The 21,498-nt window shown below is 34.8% G+C and overlaps 1 protein-coding gene across 3 annotated transcripts; it reads right to left on the reverse strand.

The window, feature by feature from the left end:
- Positions 1–231: 231 nt before the first annotated feature.
- METTL4 (methyltransferase 4, N6-adenosine) lies at positions 232–21,192 on the reverse strand. 3 transcript variants are annotated; one of them, XM_008161511.3, is made up of 9 exons: positions 21,178–21,192; positions 18,926–19,313; positions 17,540–17,602; positions 16,180–16,549; positions 14,133–14,202; positions 9,996–10,170; positions 7,421–7,527; positions 6,857–6,936; positions 232–1,787 (listed from the first exon to the last, which is right to left on the reverse strand). In XM_008161511.3, the coding sequence occupies exons 2-9, from the start codon at positions 19,304–19,306 to the stop codon at positions 1,636–1,638; spliced, it is 1,398 nt and encodes a 465-aa protein (XP_008159733.2). In that variant the 5' UTR covers positions 19,307–19,313; positions 21,178–21,192; the 3' UTR covers positions 232–1,635. The 3 variants fall into 3 exon arrangements, with proteins under 3 accessions (XP_008159733.2, XP_054580335.1, XP_054580336.1); XM_054724360.1 differs by lacking the exon at positions 21,178–21,192 and adding an exon at positions 20,816–20,872; XM_054724361.1 differs by lacking the exons at positions 6,857–6,936; positions 21,178–21,192 and having other exon boundaries at positions 1,709–1,787; positions 18,926–19,376.
- Between the last annotated feature and the right edge of the window lie 306 nt (positions 21,193–21,498).

The following is a 21,498-nucleotide window of genomic DNA, read 5'->3' on the forward strand; positions in this document are numbered from 1 at the left end:
CTCACTTCGGCAGCACATATACTAAAATTGGAATGATTGTAATGTATAAAATAAGTTGCAGAACTGCCATTCTCTGGAGCATAATCTCAATCCATTGAGATTTTGCTTCTTGGCAATTGTTGACAGTTTGGCTCAAATAAACTCACAAAAATTCTCTAAAGGTTTGAATGCTTCTTACATTGACAGTATGCTTTTTCAAAATGCTAAGAGAAAGAAGACAGACACAATAGATTATGTTGTCTATAATTCCATTTATATGAAATTCTAAAAAAGCAAAAACAATGATAGACAACAAATCATTATTTGTCAAGGGCCATGGCTGGAAAGAGGGGGTTGACAGCAAAGAATCACATGAACTTTGAAAGAGAAGAAAATGTCATATATCATAATTATAGTGGTAGATAGCTGATTACATATGTTTTCAAAACTCACTGAACTTCTACACAGAAAATTGGAAATTTTTATTTGAAAATTATACCTCAAAGTTTTTTTAAAAATTATATATAACACATCAGCATAGTTAAGAGTGCGCCTGTGTCTCTAGCAGACAGCTGTCTCCTTGGCGAGCAGGATTCCCACTGATTTTTCACATCCAGATGTTATATGAGCACTTCTTCCTGGCTCTAGTGCTCTGGGTAGGGGAGCCTAGCGTAGGATTGAGACTCCATGCTCCTGAGGGGGAACCTTTGCAGCCGAGAGATCCCTCTGGAATCTCAGCCACCTGTGGGACTGAGGCCATCCCTTTCACATCTCCGCCCTTCCTACCAGTCTCAATGTGGCTTCTTCTGTAAAATTTTGGTTATGAGACTTCTGTTCAGCTAGTCTTCAGTTGGTTATTTAGGTTGATTGTTCTGTATTTTAGTTGAAATTCCAGTTTGGTCCTGGGAGAACTGAGTGTAGCTTCCATCTATTATGCCACCTCTGACATTTTTACTAGTGTAAGAAAATTCTTTTAAATTTTTGCCAGAAAAATAACACATACTTGAAAAGTAGCTTTGAACACCATTTAAAATCCTCCAAAAATGTTCCCTAAACTCAGTACAAACTTGGCAGGTCTCTGAATGCTCTTCCCAGGATGTTACAGTATAACAGAGGCTGTATATTTAGATTTTACAGGGGCCAGATTGATAATGTAAGTGAATGTCATGGAGCAAGAGGTACACTGCCATAAACTGGGGAGTACATGACCCCTCCCAAAAGAGCTGCCACCACTGAGTCCTACAGATTGACATAGGAAAGAACATATACTGGACTTCTATGTGAAATTTCCTGATTTTTCTAGAATGATGGTTCCAATGTTTTATATCAATGTGTGGGCCAAATAAAACACATCCATAGGCAGAATTATGACCTCTGGTCCACAGTGCAGGCTTCATGACTTTTTCCTAACAAAGTCTTGCCATCTTTCTAAACACTTACCATCTTTATTTGTAATGAGCTAGAATAATATATAATACTATTGCAAGTGAAGTAAAATTCATCTCAAAATCACATAAAGGCTAGTCACCTCTGGCCATTTTACTGAACAACCATGTTCTTTTTACAGTTCTAAGCATACTGCTTGGTAATTTTTTAAAAAAATCAGAATACAGGGAGAGAGATAAGGAAAAACTGAAGAAAATCACAACTTTAAGATCAGAGTCTGCTTCTAGACTCTAGAGCAATAAAATAATCCACGTGTTGAAATTTGAGGACTTCATTGCCCCAACTAGTCCAACCGGGCTGTAAATTTCGAGCAAACAATTCCAAATAGTCCCCATCTGGCTTGATAAAGTCTTTTAAAACCTCTGTTTGAAAAAGAGAAAAAACACAAAAATTATTATTAAGAAAAGAATCAATATCCTTTTAGCAGTTAAGAGTAGAAAAGCAAAAATATTTCCTTAAAAAAAGAGATAGCAAATTAATTTCAAGGATTTTGTCACAGGCTTTACTATTTATAGGTAGAAAGTCATTTGAAATAAGTACCCTTGAGATTGAAAAAAACACCATGAGAACTTCCAGTAGCCCTGATTTATCGGTTTTCATTTGTAGATGAGAAATGAGGATTTTAACACCCACACAGATGACTTCAGTTTTCCAATACTGCTGACATGTCTTCTGAGTACAAACTTAATTTATTTTTTAATAAATGCAATCCATGCATAAAAAAGAAGTCTACAGTAACAATACAGGGACAACCCACTTTAAAAACTAAGATAAAATGTGTCTCTGCAAACATATACTTTACTGAAAGTGAAGTGAATGAACTGTTGGACCCAGAAATATTCAGAATACATAATTAACAAATAACTATACCCCCTAGCTATAACTTGGTAGTACTAAGAACATTCTTTCACTTTCAAATTATACATCCTTATTTACCTAAAAATTTCACCATATTATTTCCACAGTTAAGTATTCCTTCTTCATTATATTATTATTGAAAATGATATTTTGTTGGGAAAAAAAGGATCTCATATATACTGGATAAATAGCTGTGATCAACACTAACAGAAAGAAAAGAATACCATAGAAGCTTTTACCATGCTCACTTAGACAAATACTTAAGTCAATTTAACCTTAATCACATTGCTAAGTTAGCTATTCACTAATTACAGAAACTGGGTATGAAAATAACAACTCAGGGAAGAAAAGTCACTAGACAGGTAAAATAAAATCTTAATTGCTATACAAGATTGAGCTTGGAAGAAATCTATCAAATTCCCTTTAGTAATAAGAAGAGTTCCTTAGGAATAATTGATGTAGGTAAGGTTTAAAGGTCAATATATGAAAATTTTTATGTTTTTATAATGTTCTTCAATTGCTCTCACAGCAAAATATTTGAAAGTACCGGTCCTGTTTAAAAAAATAAAAATCAAAGAACTAAAAGTACCTGTCTATAACTCAACTGAATTTAAATTTAGGCTTTGTTAGCATCTAGGAGATGGTAACATAAAGACTTCTAGTCCTTTCATAAGTATAGAATTAAATGTTACTGAACTGGAAAGAGAAAGATTTCCCCAAAGTCTTAGAGGACAATAACCTGTAGTACTTTTCCACTTTCCCCGCCCCGCATGAATTCAATGCATTACCAGCCTCAGTTCACTTTTAATGTGGTCTAAGATAATAGTGAACCAAGGTTCTCTTTGTTTTTGCTTATGTGTTCAGTTTTTCAGTACTAAGATGTTAGCACCTCTATTTTGGACTTTAATCTGGAGTCTAAACTGGAGTCAGCCAATCAAAAATATTTACTATTCTAAGCATGTACTTTAATCAGTGCTATGGGAGTTAATTTAAAAAAAATCAGATATCCATGTTTTCTAAGAGTTCACAATCTAATAGAAAAAGATGACCAGGTACTTAGAGTGGAAAAATACATACAACCTAAACCCATTTACCACGTCCTTTCTCAATGCAACACATTACCGCATGATTTTTTTTTTCTTCCTAGTTAACAAAAAATAGAAAATCAAGGAGTCTTATGATGCTAAATATTTGTTTAAGTTCAAAAGAAGGCAAAAGACATAAAGGTAAATTAATAAAAAAATTATTCTTATTAATTTTAAATATCAATTTAAAAGTAAATGCAAAATCTTAAAAGTTTTATCACAAGAAAAAAATGTATTAAAAAATGTATGTGTGATGATGGATATTACTGTTGGTGATCATTTTGCAATACAGATACTCAACTTACTGTTGGTGATCATTTTGTAATACAGATGCTCAACTTACTGTTGGTGAACATTTTGCAATACAGATGCTCAACTTACGATGGTTACGCCCTGATAACCCATCACAAGTTGAAAACATCATAGGTCAAAAATGCATTTAATACAATTAACCTACTGAACATCGCAACTGAGCCTAGCCTACCTTCAACATGCTCAGAACACTTACATTAGTCTATAGTTGGGTAAAATCACCTAACACAATAAATGCACTGTAGGTTTTAAGTGATTTGGTTAGCCTTGGGACTAGGTGGCTGCCTGGGAGCGGTGATTCACTGCTGCTGCCCAGCATTATGAGAAAGTATGGTACTGCATATCACGAGCCCAGGGAAAAAAATCAAAATTCAAAATATGATTTCTACTGACTGTATATCGTTTTGGCACCATTGTAAAGTAAAAAAAAAATCGTTAAGTAGAACCATCGGAAATTGGGGGCCATCTGTACATACATATATTGAATCATGTTGTACACCTGAAACTAATATGATATGTTACTTATATCTCAATTAAAAAGTAAGTGCAGCCCAGCCGGTATGGCTAAGTTGTTGGAAAACTGAAGTCATCTGTGTGGGTGTTAAAATCCTCATTTCTCATCTACAAACGAAAACCGATAAATCAGGGCTATGAACCAGGAGGTCATGGTTTGATTCCCAGTCAGGGCACAAGCCTGAGTTGCATTGATCTCCAATGTGGGGTGTGCAGGAGGCAACCAATCAATGGTTCTCTCTCATCACTGATGTTTCTCTCTCTCTGTCCCTCTTCCTTTCTCTCTGAAATCAATAAAAGTATATTTTTTAAAAACGTACGTGCATATATATTTAAATTTGAGTATAACATGTATATACTTACATAATTACATAATATCTGGCATTAGTAAATATACTTCGAACCAACAATGAGGAAGTAATCCATGCACAGCCAGTAATTCCCCTTTTGCTCTGGGAGCAAGGAGCAGGGTTGGGAAGAAGATGCTCAAACGCTATATAGATTCTCATAAAACTATGTTTTACTCTTCAAATAGAGACTGTTACTGAGTAAAGTAGTAAAAAGGAGTGAAAATTCCTCTAAGGTAAAATATAAAATATAAAGTTTGACTAAAAATACTTTTATTTCCTAATCTTCCTATTAAATCTTTAAACTTAAGAATATACATTTATAATGCTGGGTTATAAGCCATCATAGTTATTAATGGCTTATCTTTCAAACTAAGGAGGAAACTTCAAAACTTAAAAATCGAGTAAATGTATTATTTAAAATGAATATGCTGCTAATTTTGCTGCTTTTTATATTTTGAGGCAGAAATAACAAATTATAATTTTTAAAAAAATTTTGGTGTTTCTAGAAGCAAAAGAGAACTTTTCAGTTTATGAATTTGCAGTTTAAGAACATTTACATGTAAAAGTTCTAAACATTATATATAGAACATGTATCATCCTAAATCCTAGAGTTATGATCTCAGAGTAAAATATACTGCAGAAATTTGAAAGCTGCTTTCTGGTAGCTTTAATTTAAAAAAAAAAAAATTAAAAATAAAATACATGCACATGCTATATAATAACATGAACTCAAAAATAAAGGATTACAAGTATTTCTTATCTACCACTACTTACCCAAAGCATAAGGATTACATATAAGGAATAATGCGACTCGCCCCACCACCCCAATCTAACTTTTGTTTTAAATGGTTCTTGTGTACTTGTGCTGCTCTCTGCTGGGAATATGGCAGAACTGCATTTCATAGATACAGGCTGTAACATTAATTTTTATTAGTAGTAATAAAAGACTAATTGTTTTCACTGTTTTATAACTTTATCTCTTTAAACATAATTTTATTTAAAAGTAATTGATAAATAGTATAATTATTATTTAAGAATGAAATATTTTGGATCTTAGCTTTTGGATTTTTACAAGTAAAATAATAAGCCCTAAGGCAAACACTAAATTGAGCTTTGGCACTCACTGACTGATTAAAATTTAAGTGATAAGAATACAAATTAGAATTCCTCCATCAAGTATAACTGGCGTCAAACAATTTTTTTTCTCAAAGAGCAGTACAATACCACTTTTCATTTAAGTCACATATTTAATGCATTAAAGAATCTATGGCAGTCCAAAGTTTTAAGGCAATTATTCACAGAGAATCCTTCTTCTAAGTAAAAAAAAAAAAAAAAAAATTAATCATGAGGTAGACATCTGACTATTTCTCAAATGAAGTAACACTACACTGTTTCTTCTACATAAGCAATTTAAGATACAGAAAGCCTAAGTGCTATCAATAAAAATTCTTTGGGGAATGTGTATTCACTTTCCTATATATCCTAACTCATAAACTATACCATTTTCTACAAAATAATATGACAGGATGACGGCCTGTAGTTTTCCTGAGTAACAGCTTGAAAAGTTGGGGGTTTTCAAAGCAGGGATCACCAAATTAATAAAATATATATTCCTGAAGAAATTATTTAAATAGCAAACTTTGAATAGCAAATTCAGTCTCTCTCAAAAACTTACATCCTATTGTTTGAACTTTCACTTGAAAAATATAGCATTAACTGAGCTTCTAGTATATGCTACAGAATTTCAAATATATTATAACCAATCCTCACAAATCTGAAAGATTAAATATCATTATTCCCTCTTAAATTAGAACTTTGAGGTGGAAAATGATTAGAGTAACTCACTCAAATTGCACAGCCAGTATTCAAACTCAGGGCAGTCAATCTCCAAAGCCAAAACTTTTCATTCTTCCTTGCTGCTTAGTTTCATTGAATGATGAACATTATACTAAAGCATTAAGACTAGTAAGAGTTGCACGCTGCAGCAATTACCTTTCCAATGGTTCAGAAAAGCAACACTACCTCAACATAAAACCCTGAGAGTTTCTACCAAATATCAAGGGAATTCTAACCATCTCTGACTGCTATTCTGAGCTCCTGGTTTTAGAACAAGCAAGGGCAGCAAAACAAAAAAAATAAATAAAACAAAACCACCAAAAAAAACTATTTATATATTCTGCTATAAAATTTTAGAATATTAATTAAAATAACATATCTGATTTAATTTCTAGATCTCTAGACCATTCAAATACTAAATTCAATCCTTTTTTAAATTTGACAAGAGTCAGAACAATTCTATTTATAAAAACATACCAGCAAGAGGTGGCTTATGGGAGTGAAGGGCACAGGGTACACTGACAATTAACTTGTGATCTGGAATGGGGAGCATATTCCTAATTAAAAGAGAACAAAGTAAATTATATTTTACAGGACATTTTTTTATATATAAGCCACAGTTGCCTTAATTTTTTTCACCTTTCAAATAATATCTGAATTTAAAATTAATAGAAACAATAATGGAAATGGGTTATAAGCCATCATAGTTATTAATGGCTTATCTTTCAAACTAAGGAGGAAACTTCAAAACTTAAAAATCGAGTAAATGTATTATTTAAGTATTAAGTATTAAATGTCTTAATACTAACAATTTAAGTATTAAGACATTTCTAATAATTTCCTTTTCAACAATTACATACTAGATAAAACAAAAAATATTATAAAATTTCATGTACCATACCATTCATACTTTTCTGGTATGGGACATTTGCAGATTTTTGAAAGTGTAAAAATTAAAGAAAATCAATGATCAGTTGATTAATAATTTTTAAAAACCTAAAAATTAATAGATTTATATAACTGAAAAATCACCATTCCTACCTTAATGGTAAAGTAGTTTTTTCTTGAACTCTTCCCAGTATAAGACCTTCATAAGGCTTTTTGTGTGGAGAATCTAATGGGAACACAAACTCTCCTGAATTGGTGATCTGATAGGAAGGAGTAAAAAAAATCATACATCTGTAAATATCCTGGAAAGGTTTGTTTGTGACTTTTTTCCTACATTTTCCACCAAAGAAAAAGAAATTATTAAACTTCCAGGCTAGTGTTGTCTAATAAAAATAAGTATAATGTGAGCCACAAATATGTAAATCAAATTTTCTAGAAGCAACATTTTAAGAAGTCAAAAGAATGCAGTGAAATTGATTTTAATTACATGTTTAATTTAATCTAATATATCAAAAATATTATTTTAATATGTAATAAATTCAAAAAATATATTGAGATATGTTATATTGGTTTTCATACTAAACCTCCAAAATCCAGTATTTTATACCTAACACCACATCTCAGTTTGGACTAACTACAGAGCAAACTACCATATTGGACAGAGCAGCTGTAAGGGACTAAAAAATATTTTAAATATTACTTTATCATCTTGTACACAGAAATCTCTAATTTTCATTAATATTTATTCCTGGAAACCATGCCATCATTAACTCATTTATTCATTCATTCAAATATTTAATGATTACTGGAAATGTGACTAAGTAGATTATAATACTTTCCTTCATTTATAGGAAACAGTGTCATTAATGCTGTCAGAGCTAAAATTAATAATGACAGAAGCTCAGGGATTGATGAGATAGACAATAGTACAATCCTTGGGCATTATAAATCCAGAAATTAATTTTATCTTTTCATCTTGGAGTGATTAGACTCTCAAAGACTCACTTAAGCTAATCAAATTCAAAATGTAATTCATAATAACACTATCAATTCATTAAAGATGGAGATATATATTTTCATTATCAGAATATTCATTCCTTTTATCTATAGAATCCTTTAGCCCATATCAAAGTTCCTAAAAACAAAATCAGTAAAACCTTTTTATCACCACTAGGGCCCATGAGATAGCACCTCTACCATAAAGTGCATTAAAAGCACTGGAAATTCTCATTCTTTGGATATTCTTTATACTCAATGCAGATTACTCCTTCTATTATAATAGGGTTTCATATAATACTAGAGTCCTGGTGCACGAAATTCGTGCATGGGGGAAGGGGGTCCCCTCAGCCCAGCCTGCACCCTACCCAATCCAGGACCCCTTGGTGGATGTCTGACTGCCAGTTTCGATCTAATCCCACGGATTGGGCCGAAACCAGCAGTCGGACATCCCTCTCAAAATCTGGGACTGCTGGCTCCTAACTGCTCACCTGCCTGCCTGCCTGATTGACCCTAACTGCCCCCCCCCCGCCGCCGCCAGCCTGATCAGCCCTAACCACCTCTGCCTGCCAGCCTAATCGCCCCTAACCGCTCCCCTGCCGACCTGGTTGCCCCCAACTGCCCCTTCCCCGCTGACCTGGTTGCCCCCAACTGCCCCCCCTGCCAGCCTCATTGCCCCTCACTGCCCCCCTCTGCCAACCTGGTCACCCTTCACTGCCCCCCCCTGCTAGCCTGGTCGCCCCACGCAGCCTGCTGGTCAGTCATTTGGTTGTACCTCTCTAACCCCCCTGCCGGTCTGGTCACCCTACTCAGCCTGCTGGTAAGTCGTTATATACAAACAAAGCATATAAAAATAGAACTCTCCTGTGTCTAACATGAATGTACCTATCTAAATATTAAACATTTAAGTGACAATAATTTGGCTTATCTTTCTAAAATTTAGGAAGGCTTCTGTGGAATTCATCTAAGTGAACAATGTATCTTTAAAAGGATGTCCAGTAAACTCTGAACTAATGCCTTAACTTTTCTGTATATTTTGGTATTCTTATAGCAAGCAAGATATTAAAGATCATTCAACCAATATGAGTGTTGCAATCATTCCTTTCAAAAATATGCACATAAGGCACTGAAGGGCCTAAGATAAGATTTAAAGTATGAAAAGTTCTTAGTTCCAGCACCTTCCCATCTCTGCCACACTGGGTTACTTTGCTATTCTCCCTCCCATCCCCAGCAACAAAAGAAAGAAAAAAAGGGAAGGAGTCAAAAATGGTGACTGAAATTGTGGCTGTATAAAGAGGAAGAAGATGAAGGGTAAGGCTATTTCTATGTTCAGTGATGAACAGATTCCTCAAAATTTTTGTTGTTTTTTATTTTTTCCATTTTTTTTATTAAGGTATTATACGTGTACATATCTTACCATTGCCCTCCTCTCCCCCCCTCCCCGTTTGTTGTTTTTTAAACTACAGACATCAGACCTTTTTAAAAAGTCACCCTGGTATTTCTCTGAGTGGCTTACTAAGGTCAGTAGTTTAGAACTCTGTTACAAAACCAGAGGGAATAAACAAAGCCTTAAAATAAAAAGATGAAAGTATTTAGCAGCAAAGTAAAAGTTTTAATTAGACTATGTTGAAGGAGTAGAGCAGCGACATGTTAAGTATTAAAAAGTAGATGCTATCTTAATGTGACTTACATGCCATCCTATATGAACAAACAAATTGACTTCTGAACTTACTTTTAACCAGTGCCATTCAGCAACTATCTCCACAGACCACGAAGGATAGAGTTCTTCCTTTACAAAACGTAAGTGCTTCTGTCTATTAGTCACCCAAGTAATAACAAGACAGTTTGGAGCAGCCAGTTTAGGGATAGGTATTTGTTTTATTTGCAGTGGTGACAAATAACTATACCTAAAAATAAATAGAAAAATATTAGAAAAATTTTCTGCAAAAATAACAATAATAAGCAGGGGGAAAACCTGTATAACACTTACTCCACAAACACAAAACTCCCATAGGTATGCATTCGTATTACTAAATATGAACCCACAGTGACATCCAGTGGACACACTATTACAGGCAAGTCAGAAATAACTTCATTTTTTGTTTTTACTTGTTTAAACTGTCAGACTATATCTCTTTATCACTTTTAAATGCATTACAGTTCAGTAATTTTACTAATATTTACAACATGCTTTTTACAATTATTGTTTGGTTGTCATAATCTGTACATTACACAGGTACCCTGTCACAGTGAGTCTTGACACTACTGTCTCAATATTCTACCGTATTTTCATCCATCAGCCTATCATCCTCCTTCTTTCTTCCTTCCCAATCAATTCCACTGGCCTCTCTAAAACTCTTATGCTTTCATTACAAAAAAATTAAAAAATTAAAAATCCTAATCTTGCATCTCGTGGCCATTAATAGTATGAAGTCTAGTTTCTCTTGTATTACTTGCTCTACAATACTCAATCAAATACTGGTATATGTTGCCCTTTTCCAACACTTAATACATACAACTGGGAGAAGAGAGGTTAGAATTCTCCCAGGTCCCCTATTGCTGCTTCCAGGATATAATTCATCCATCCTTGCATAAAATCCCCTTCTCTTTGAGAGGTATGCTATCCAGCCATGCTAACCTCTAATGTTTCTTATAGAACAGAGAACTTTCCTCAATTTGGTCTCCTTCTGGCTACAGCTAAATTAAGGACTAATATGCAATTAGTCTTTCTGCTGTCTCTCCTATATTCCTCAATTGGCTACAATGAGGTTTCTACTATTAAACCTGCTCTAGAAAAAGTAAATAACATCAAAATGGCCAAATACAATAAACGTTAGAATCCAAATCTAATGCATGGTAACTGTATGTTGTACACCTGAAACTGATATAAAATAATGATGATGTAAAATGTAATTGAAAACCTTATTGGCTAAAAAAATAAACTCAAAATGGTTAAAAACTTAAATGTAAGGCTTGAAACCATAAAAGTCCTAGAAGAAAACATAGGAAGTAAACTATTTGACATCAGTCTGAGTAACATCTCTTTTTAAATATCCCCTCGAGCAAGGGAAACAAAAGCAACAAAACAAGTGGGACTTCAACAAACTAAAAAGCTTCTGCACAGAGAAATAAATCTTCAACAAACAAAAAGACAACCTACTTGAAAGAAAGAATATATTCATAAATGATATTTCTGATCAGAGTTGATATCCAAAATATATAAGAAACCCATACAACTCAATAATAAAAATAAGTAAATAAATAAGCAATACAACAGAAAAATGGGGAAAGGTCATGAAAGGACATTTCTCCAAAGAAGAATACAAATAGCCAACAGTCATACAAAAAGATACTCAATATTACTAACTAGAGTCCTGGTGCATTAATTCATGCATTAGTGGGGTCCCTCGGCCTGGCCTGTGGGATCGGGCCGAAACCAGCTCTCCGACATCCCGAGGGTCCCGGATTGCGAGAGGGTGCAGGCCAGGACGAGGGACCCCACCGGTGCAGGATCGGGGCAGGGGAGGGAAGCGGGAGGTTGGCCAGCCAGGGATGGACTGCGGGAGGGCTCCAGGGCATGTACAGCCCATCTCACTCAGTCCCAATCAGCCGGACCCCAGCAGCAAGCTAACCTACTGGTTGGAGCGTCTTCCCCCTGGTGGTCAGTGCATGTCATAGCAAGTGGTTGAGTGGCTTTAGCATATCATTAGCATATTATGCTTTGATTGGTTGAACGGACAACTGAACAACCGGACACTTAGCATATTAGTATTTTATTATATAGGATTATCATGCAAATCAAAACCACAATGAGATATTGCCTCACACTTGTCAGAATGGGTATCAAAAAGTCAACAAATAACAAATGTTGGCAAGGATAGAGAGAATAGGGAATCCTTGTGCACTATTGGTGAAACTGCAAACTGGTGCAGCTCCTATAGAAAACAATATAAAGGTCCCTTTAAAAACTAAAAATAGATATACAAACCAGTAATTCCACTTTGCAGTATTTAACCCTTTGCACTCGCTTGCTTTTTTCTCGATTCCTTTATTCTAATGCTAACCGTGTCAAGTCACACTCGACATCCGAGTGTAAAAGGTTAACCAAAGAAAATGAGAACACTAATTCAAACAGATATATGTACCCCTATGTTCACTGCAGCATCCTTTATAATAAAAGGCTAATATGCATACTGTCCCCTCAGGAGTTCTATTGGGAGACAGGGAGTTCGATCACTCACTATGACGTGCGCTGACCACCAGGGGGCGGTGCAGAACATGGCAGGCAACCAGCAGCAGCGGAGCACTGAGGGAGTGAGGGAAGGAGGAGGCGGGGAGATGGGGAGGTGGGGAACCTGATCAGCCCTGATCACCCACTAGGCCTAGGGACCCTACCCGTGCATGAATTTCATGCACCGGGCCTCTAGTTATTTATAATAGCCAATACATGGAAGCAACCTAGGTGTCCATCTACAGATGAATGGATAAAAATGTGCTATATGTACATACACATACACACAAAATGGAGTATTAAACAGCAATAAAAGAGAATGAAATCTTGCCATTTGCAACAACATGGATGGATCTAGAGGGTATTATGCTAAGTGAAATGTCAAGCAAAGAAAGACAAATTCCATAAGGTTTCTCTTACATGTGGAATCTTAAAAAACAAAATAAACAAGACAAAACAAAAACAGACTTAATAGAAACAGAGACCAAAGGGATGGTTACCAGAAAGGAGGTGATGGAGGGATAAGTAAAAAGGAGAAAGGGAATATAGTCAATAAAATTGTGGTAAGTTTTCATGGTGACAGATTACTACAATCATTGGGGTGATCACATGGTAAGAAAAAAAATGTCGAATCACTATATTGTATACCTGAAACTAGTATAACCAATATAAGATTGTATACCAACTATACATAAATTGAATTTTTTATTGCATTGGCTATTTTTGGCCCTTTGCATTTCCATATAAATTATGAAATTACCTTGTAAATTTTCACCAGAAATAAAATATCTCCTGAGATTGTGTTTGAGACTGTAAAAAACCTAGACAATTTAGGAAGAATAGACACTATTTATATATTCAGTCTTCCAGTTATATATATGACATCTTCTTCTATTAAGATTCTCTTTGCTTAGGGAATATATTCAATAATATTGTAGTAACTAAATATGATGCCAGATGGGTACCAAACTTATCGGGGTGATCACTTCATAAGGTATATCAATGTCTAATCACTATGTTCTACACTTGAAAGTACTATAATATTGAATGTCAACTATAACTTAAATTTTTTTTAATATTTCCTTTAATTTTTCTCAAAAATATTTTATAATTTTCAGTGTAGAGGTCTCATATCATTGGTCAGATAATGTCTAGGTAATACATTTGTTAAAGCTATAATAAACAGATCACACACATACACACACACACACACACACACACACACATATACTACACTACACAAGCACAATCCTACCAGCTATGACAGATTACCTCCAGCAGCTTAGGGAAAAAGTCAGATTATTAAGGAAATCTATACTATGGTATATATTTCTAAACTTTAGTGTTTGGTATTAAAAAAGGCAAAAATGTTGCCCTTTGCAGAAACATCCCTGAACGGGTTCAGTCAGTAACCTCAGTAATTAATAAATATATTACTTTTAACATCCTTACACCTATATATAGCTCTAGTTCAAGAGAATTATCTACTTAAAGAAATTAAAGTTTTAATACTAAAGTGTTTTAACAGTTTGAGACAACCTATATCAAACACTAATGTTTTTAGCACATGTAACTAAAATGTACAAAGGACGATAGCCTTCAGAAAACATACCCAATAGAAGACTTATTTACACCTACCTGTTACTTCTTTTAACTGACTTGTTCTGCCATGGTGGATCTATCACAATCACATCATATGTTTTCCTACCTAAGAACAAAGACACAATTTCAGAAATTTCTGTATGTGATCACCCTAAAAACTAAACATGTCCTTCAAAACCGAAGTGCATTCACCACATACACAAATACAATGCAATGAAACAAAAGATTTGTGGCATTTATTCAAATAGACTAAAAACATTAATTTAGTACTGCTAGGATTTTAACATGATTTCACCTATTACTATTTTTATAGAGACGGTCTGAAAATAACTACAGCTCACTTAGCTGGACACCAATGATTTTAAAAACCCTGTTAGTCTTCATAGAAATATTAATATAGTTTTTTCAAACTTCAAGGTTTTTTGCTTTATTTTTTTAAGTTTCTTTATGAAATAAACTTTCAGTCTTTTAACTGATATATCGGCCATAATAAAATTTCCTCAACTATCTACTAATGTTGTTGTTTTTTCTGGTCCTGGACCCAAATCAGGATCACACTTTGCATTTAGTTGTTATGTCTACTAAATCTCCTCCAATCTGGGCAAGTTCCTCAGTTTTTCTTTGTCTTTTATGATCTTGACACTTTTGAAGACTGCTGGCCAGTTATTTTGTAGAATGTCCCTCAGTTTGAGTATTTCCTCGTGATTAAATATAGGTTTTTTTTGGGCAAGAGTACCATTGAAGTAATGCTGTGTCCTTATCAGAACCACCTCTCAGGAAATTCAGATGTCAGAATGTCTCATTATTGGTGATACTACCTTTGATCACTCAGTTAAAGTGTAGTCTACAGGTTTCTCCAGTTTTTCCTTTGTAATTAATAAGTGTCTTGTGGGGGAGATACTTTAAGACTATGCAAATATACTGTATCTCATCTTTTCACCCACTACTTTTACATCCAACTACTATGGTATTTGCCAAATGTAAATTTTCCAGTTCCATCATTCCATCCACATTTATTAAATGGAATTTCACAGTAAGGAAGAGCTGTCACTTCTCCTCCTTTTATAAACAAAAGTGATTTGTATTTCTATAAATGTACAATCTCATAAGTAATCAAAAGAACGCAATTTAAAAAAAGGAAGTAACAATTTTTAAACTATTAGAGTAACAAAAATAAAAAAGAATGAAAACAATGTTCAAAAAATAGCATGATTTTCTCATTAATTTGTTAAACTATCATTTACCCTGAGGAATTTATAATATTGTGGCATGAATAACCACTCATGTGTAAGATGATCACAATTAAAATAACCTTTTCATTAATAAGCTATGACATTTTAACTTTAAATTTTGATATAAAATGTCCAAATAATAATAGCAGATTAAATTCAACTTGATCAATACCTACCTCTTACCTACTCATCCCTTAGAATACTGAGTTGTAATTTATTAAAAACATATAAATCATGGAGCTAAACTCCTGATACAGATTATTTCATTTAACCTCAAAATTACCCTGAGAAGTAGGTATTATCATATCCATTTTATAGATTAGGAAACTCAAGCTCAGTTTTGTGAAGTACCCATATTCACAGTTAGTTAAACATCAGAATCTAAATTCAAATTCTGGTCTGGGCTTCAATATTTAAGGTTTTCAACTTTATACAGGAAAATGTTTCAAGAAATTTGGTACAATAAACTTGAACATTAGCTTAAAATAGAACCTAAAAGGCTAAGAATTAATATTCATATCTGAAGTGTTTCTACTTTGCTATGAAAAAAATAAAATTATTTGGTCAAACCCAATTGTATCCTGAATTCCTAAGTAAAAAACAGTAATTGTATTTGCTCTCTTAGGGACTAGGTAGTTTTTGACCCTTTGTTCATAATGAGAACTTAAAATATTTTTAAAAGCAAAATTCAGCATTTTAAACTTGAATTTAAAAGCAAAATTACATTGAGAAAATTCAGTGTTTACCTATCCTCATAAAATGTTTGCCCTCACTCAACATTCAGATTAGCTCTTGACTTTTGAGGCCACAGAAAAATTATCTTTTTCTAATAATACATAATAATTACTTACAATTCAGAAGTGGTTGCATACAAGAAATGTCAGACAAAAGAAAACTGCTTTTTGGTGGCACCAGGTATTTCTGTCCCATTAAAGTAATCATTTTTGTAAATCTAGAGTTGTTTTCAACAATCCGTGAAAATAAATCCTGCTCTGTAACAGACATATCGTTTTCCATCAATTGTAATGTCAGAAGTTCCATTTCATTCAGAGAAGGCAAATGCTTTGCCATTTCACACAATTCTGATAAATTGCAGGTATCAAATGATAAAGTAATGGGTTCATTACACTTGTCCTGTTTTTCAGAAAGTGGATGAAGAAAGCCACTTTTTAAACCTTCTTGGATTATCTGTGAAGATCCATCCAAAATCAGCCCCCTGATCTGTAAGAAAATTTTTTAAGTACATTAAAAGGTCACTGACATTAAAACAATTTTCTAAATAATGAAACTCCTACTATGCTTTGAATATGTAAACATTTATGGATTGAAATTAATCCATAATGCTTATCCTAATACTAAAAGGCCAACAGGCATCACGACCGAAACAACAAAATGACCGGTCTCCATGAGATTGGAGAGGGTGCAGGCCGAGCTGAGGAACCACCCCCCATGCACAAATTTTGTGCACCAGGCCTCTAGTAGGAAAATAATTTCATACTACAATGAAAAGATAAGAATGCATGAGTATACCTTTGAACTGAAGTTTCCTAATTAAGGAATGATACAAACCTCATAAGTTTACTGAAAATTAAATAACAAAACAGTATATATAAGAAAATATATATTTAAGTTATAAAATGAATTTTATACACCTATAAAAAGTTAAAATGGTAGATTCTATTATGTATATTTTACCACAAAAAAAGATTTTTTGGGGAAAAAATCCAATGTCATACCATCACATTAATTCAACATGTCCAACCCTGGTTTCCCATTTCAATCAAAGGTGTTCCTTAGGAATTAAGCTTAAAATATTTGTGTTCCCTCAGTTTTCTCCCATTTCTTTATCTCCTAGATTTCATTTATCTCTAAGTTCCAGAAATACATCCTTCACATTATTCATGCTTTCTTCTGCCACTCTCTTAAGTTGTTTTAGCTATGGACAGTAGGCTTTTATAACTTATACAATTTCTAAACTTAACCAATATAGCATAAGTTTATTTACATTAAATATGTAAAATAGGAATATATGAAGTTTTAATAAAAACTTGTTTAAATTGTTCATTACTATAAAAGTAGCAATAAACCACTCCTTTATTAAATTCTAACCTTAATCACAATTGCATTTTTAAGAACATCCTTATTTATATCGTCTATTTACACTACTTCACATCAATCTTATAAGGTTATCAATGAACATTCATACTTTACCTTTTCATGGTATTCCATAGCATCCAGTTCACCTTGATTGAAACCAACACACCTTTTACGCTTCTAAATAAATTACAGGGAGAAAATTATACTGCCATCTATCACAATATTAATATTTTGAATTTTTTTTTCTTTATCACATTTTCCATATTGGGTACCTCAGTCTTTAAGACGTCATAATTATTATTTAGGTCAAAATCAGTGCAGAGGGTATGGAGAAAGGATACAAATGTTTTCCCAAATAATTATTAATACTTTTACTACAAATTTAATAGGTGATAAAAGGTCACCTCAGCCTTATCAGCTATTAGTGAAAAATAGTACTAAATGGTAAAATGTACCACTGACATCCATGGAACAACTGTGACATTCTATAAACAGTCAGCAGTGTCATCTGTCAGTTGATATATATGGTATAATTATTCTGAACTTTCTTCAGTTCTGGAGAAGAACTATCATCTATATGCCTAAAAAAATTCCAATGTATTTTTATTATTTGTTTGTAATTGATCTGAGGGTTAGGTACAAATCAGATATATGAATACTATGCTATATCTAACAACTCCATAGCAAAGAACACGTAAGACAGTGCAATACAGAGCAGGGACTATGTACTTTTTATTGCTGAAACCTCAGTGCTTACATGGTGGCAAACTCCTAGCAGACTAACAATAAATATTTGTTGGGTGAATAAATAAATGGATTTAAGGTTAACTGCACAATTTGCCATAGCATATCAAAAATAAAGTAAGTTTTATCAAGATAATCTCATTACATATGCTCATCTATATTTTTCCATATTAAAATGAGAAATTTACCCAATATAAGACACCTAAACATTTAAATACTAAAATACCTAAACATTAAGACAATGTCCATACTTGGTGAACTGTAAAGTCCTTTACAACTGTTTATTGTTATTTGCCTGAATTAATAACAGTAATGATAAATTACCTACATACTATATTACTGAAAGCTCAGAAATATTTTCTGTGCCTGACACATAGCAGATGATCAATAATTAGTTGAAAGAGAAAAAACATATGTACGAGAAAAAAATCACATGAATATTAAAATTGCTACTTCAGATACCTATAACAATGTAATAATTTACCTCTATCCATTTTCTTATTCTAACTCTCAATATGTTTATTTAATAATATCTTTTTTCCCTTTACAATTATAAGATCCATGAAGGCCAGGGTATTGTATAGCAAGGGTTATTAGCAAATTGTTAAAAATTACTCTGGATACACTAAAGCCTTCTTATGCTTCCTGATTCTTATGCTTTATTCTCTAAACTTAGTAAATCACAAGATATTTGATACTGGAATAATAAATCTCTTGTTTTCTGTAGAAATATAAAAATTTCTTAAAACTTTCTACCTTCCCAAGAGTAGAAATGGAGATTTCTTTTTTAACACCATTCATTAGATCTTCCTTTTCATTATTTTGTTGGCATTCCTTGTGAATAGCTGAAGTTATATAAGGTTTAGTGATATCAAACAGTTCAGATCTAAAAATATATTTTTGTATGAACATTTCACAATTTCCTCCATCATCATTCTTGGGCTTAGTGGTAGAGTCAGAAGCAATAAATTTAGCTGAGGATCCAAAGGAGGACATAGAATCAAGGTGAACAGAAGCATTGGGCTCATTTTTACTGCAACAAGACTCGTGATGCTGGTGAACTTGATAGTTGATCTTGTTAATGAAAGAAAGATGATCCAGTAACCATCCTGGTGACAGCTGGTGCACCACTGACATTCTCTTTCTTTAAAAAAAGAAAGAAAAGAAAAAAAAACCCTCTGGGAATGAGATTAGAAGTAAAACCCAACTTTCCAGATCAAGTTCTTAAATGTCCTATATTTCAATATAAATATACTTCATACACAAATAAATACACAAGTAAATAAACTTGACATGTACACAGAAGAGAATTTAGCATTCATGATATGTAGCAGGTCTAAAAATAATTACAATGTTTTAATATAAACTTTTAATATCAGGGTTAATAATTCAAATTTTTCAGCCAACTTGGACAAAGAGAATTAAAACCTGATCTTATTTCTAGAATCCCAATTTGATCTTTCTATCTTCCTGGGCCCTGCTTGGAACCAGCCACTATGTCTACATCTTCCAAGTCAGAAAGTCACTGAATCCTTAACAATTCTTTGTCAAAGCAAAGAATACTGTATTACCTATGTGAATCCACTCTTTTTAGTGAGATAAACCTAGAGATCACAATTTCAGAGGAGCTGTTAGCATATCAGCTCTTGTTTTTCAAACTACATTTAACATAATAACTCAGCCCATTCTCCGGTATCATTGCCTTACTTAACCACTGGTACCAATGGAGTGCAAAAGGATAAAGGTAAAGCAAAATGCAATTTTAACAGCACTAACCCATAGCAAAATCGCAAGGTTACAGAGTCTACACCTGTATTTGCTCTGAGCAGTTCCCCTCCAGCAACTAGATTTTTCAGAACTTCCTAATCTTTTTCAAAAGATGCTTTTCAGTTCTGGATATGGCTTACTAAATCTAGTCTAGTGGAACACTGAAGCGGGGGGGACAAATTAAGAAATATATGTGACTAATAGCACAGTTAATACTAGTAACATCTAGATTCAAACTTTTAACTCCATGGATTAGCTTTCTGACCATGGACAAGCTTTTTGATCTCACTGAGCCACTATTTCACCTTTTTTTTTACGACTTCTCAAAGGGCAGTTTAGAGAATGTAATGCGATAATCGACATGAAGTGCTGTGCAGTGCCTGACACAACTGCTCAAACAAATGCTTTTGGTGATGGTAAATCTGGTACTGGTCCTCCCTTCGTCACCACGGTGGTGGGGAGGTCCTGTAATATCTAGTGAGAGCTGGAAATTTAGATAGGAAGATTGCAACTCAGACAGAAGGCATGGCGTGCCCAAAATTACAACGGCAGTTAATGGCACCACTGCTACAAGACCCAGGTATCCCGACTTCGGTTCTGAGCTCCTCGCCCAACCCCACCCGCCCAGGTATTCCAGGCAGTGTTTGTCTGAGTTCAAACTCGGGGAAGCGGGAGTGACTGTGAAGGGAGGACCAATTCCAGAGGTTTACCATCACCAACAGCAAAGCAGTCTATGCTCCCTGCACCCCTCTTTCTCTCCTACCTCTCTGCTTCACACCAACCCCACCCCTAATCATCTGGATTCCTTCTAGCTCCTCACGGGACACCACCAGACTAAAAAGGTCGTAAAATCCTAGCGAGCAAATTCTGAGTCCGAACCTAGGCGTGGACCACACCGGCGCGATCTTCGGAACCGACTGCGCCCAAACTCAGCAGCCCCACCCCCTCCTCCCGCACTGCTTCCCCTCCTCAGAAAAGTGCACGCCGGCTTCCCAGATTTGCCATCGGGGGGAAAAAAGCACGCATCGAAATAGTTGTCATAAAAGACGCCCCGGGCTTTCAGCCCAAAGGCGGGGCAATCTCCTTCTCTAAGAGTCCACCGGCGCGTCCATGTTGCCGTACGGACAAAGCGTTTCCAGGGCGACTGAGTGCGCTCTGCCCGCTACTCAACGACTTGGAGCGCTCAGGCCTTCAGAGCTCCCCTTGGGGGTCGGACCAGACTTGGTCCGGGGGACGCTTACGGTGCCCGGGAGACGCCGGCGTGCCCGGCGGGACGCAGCACACGCAGATTTCCCGCGACGCGCAGCTCCGCGGAAGAGATGCGCACGCGCGAGCACGGAACGTGGTGACGTCAGCGCCAGCGGAGATTTTAAAATTCTAACGGCGCGGGTGGGTGGGGCCCAGGCGCTGGTGTTTTGGCGGCTGCCCTCCTGTCCAGCAGGTTATCGCACGGTTTACGGACATTTGATTTCTGAGTCCTGTCAGGAAAGTGTGAGAAAGGTGAGTAATTACTTTGGGTTCATTGTGTGGCGGCCGGGAGAAGGCGAGAGCGCCCACAGCCA

This window comes from Eptesicus fuscus, chromosome 12 (genome assembly GCF_027574615.1).
Source record: "Eptesicus fuscus isolate TK198812 chromosome 12, DD_ASM_mEF_20220401, whole genome shotgun sequence".
Lineage (NCBI taxonomy): Eukaryota > Metazoa > Chordata > Mammalia > Chiroptera > Vespertilionidae > Eptesicus > Eptesicus fuscus.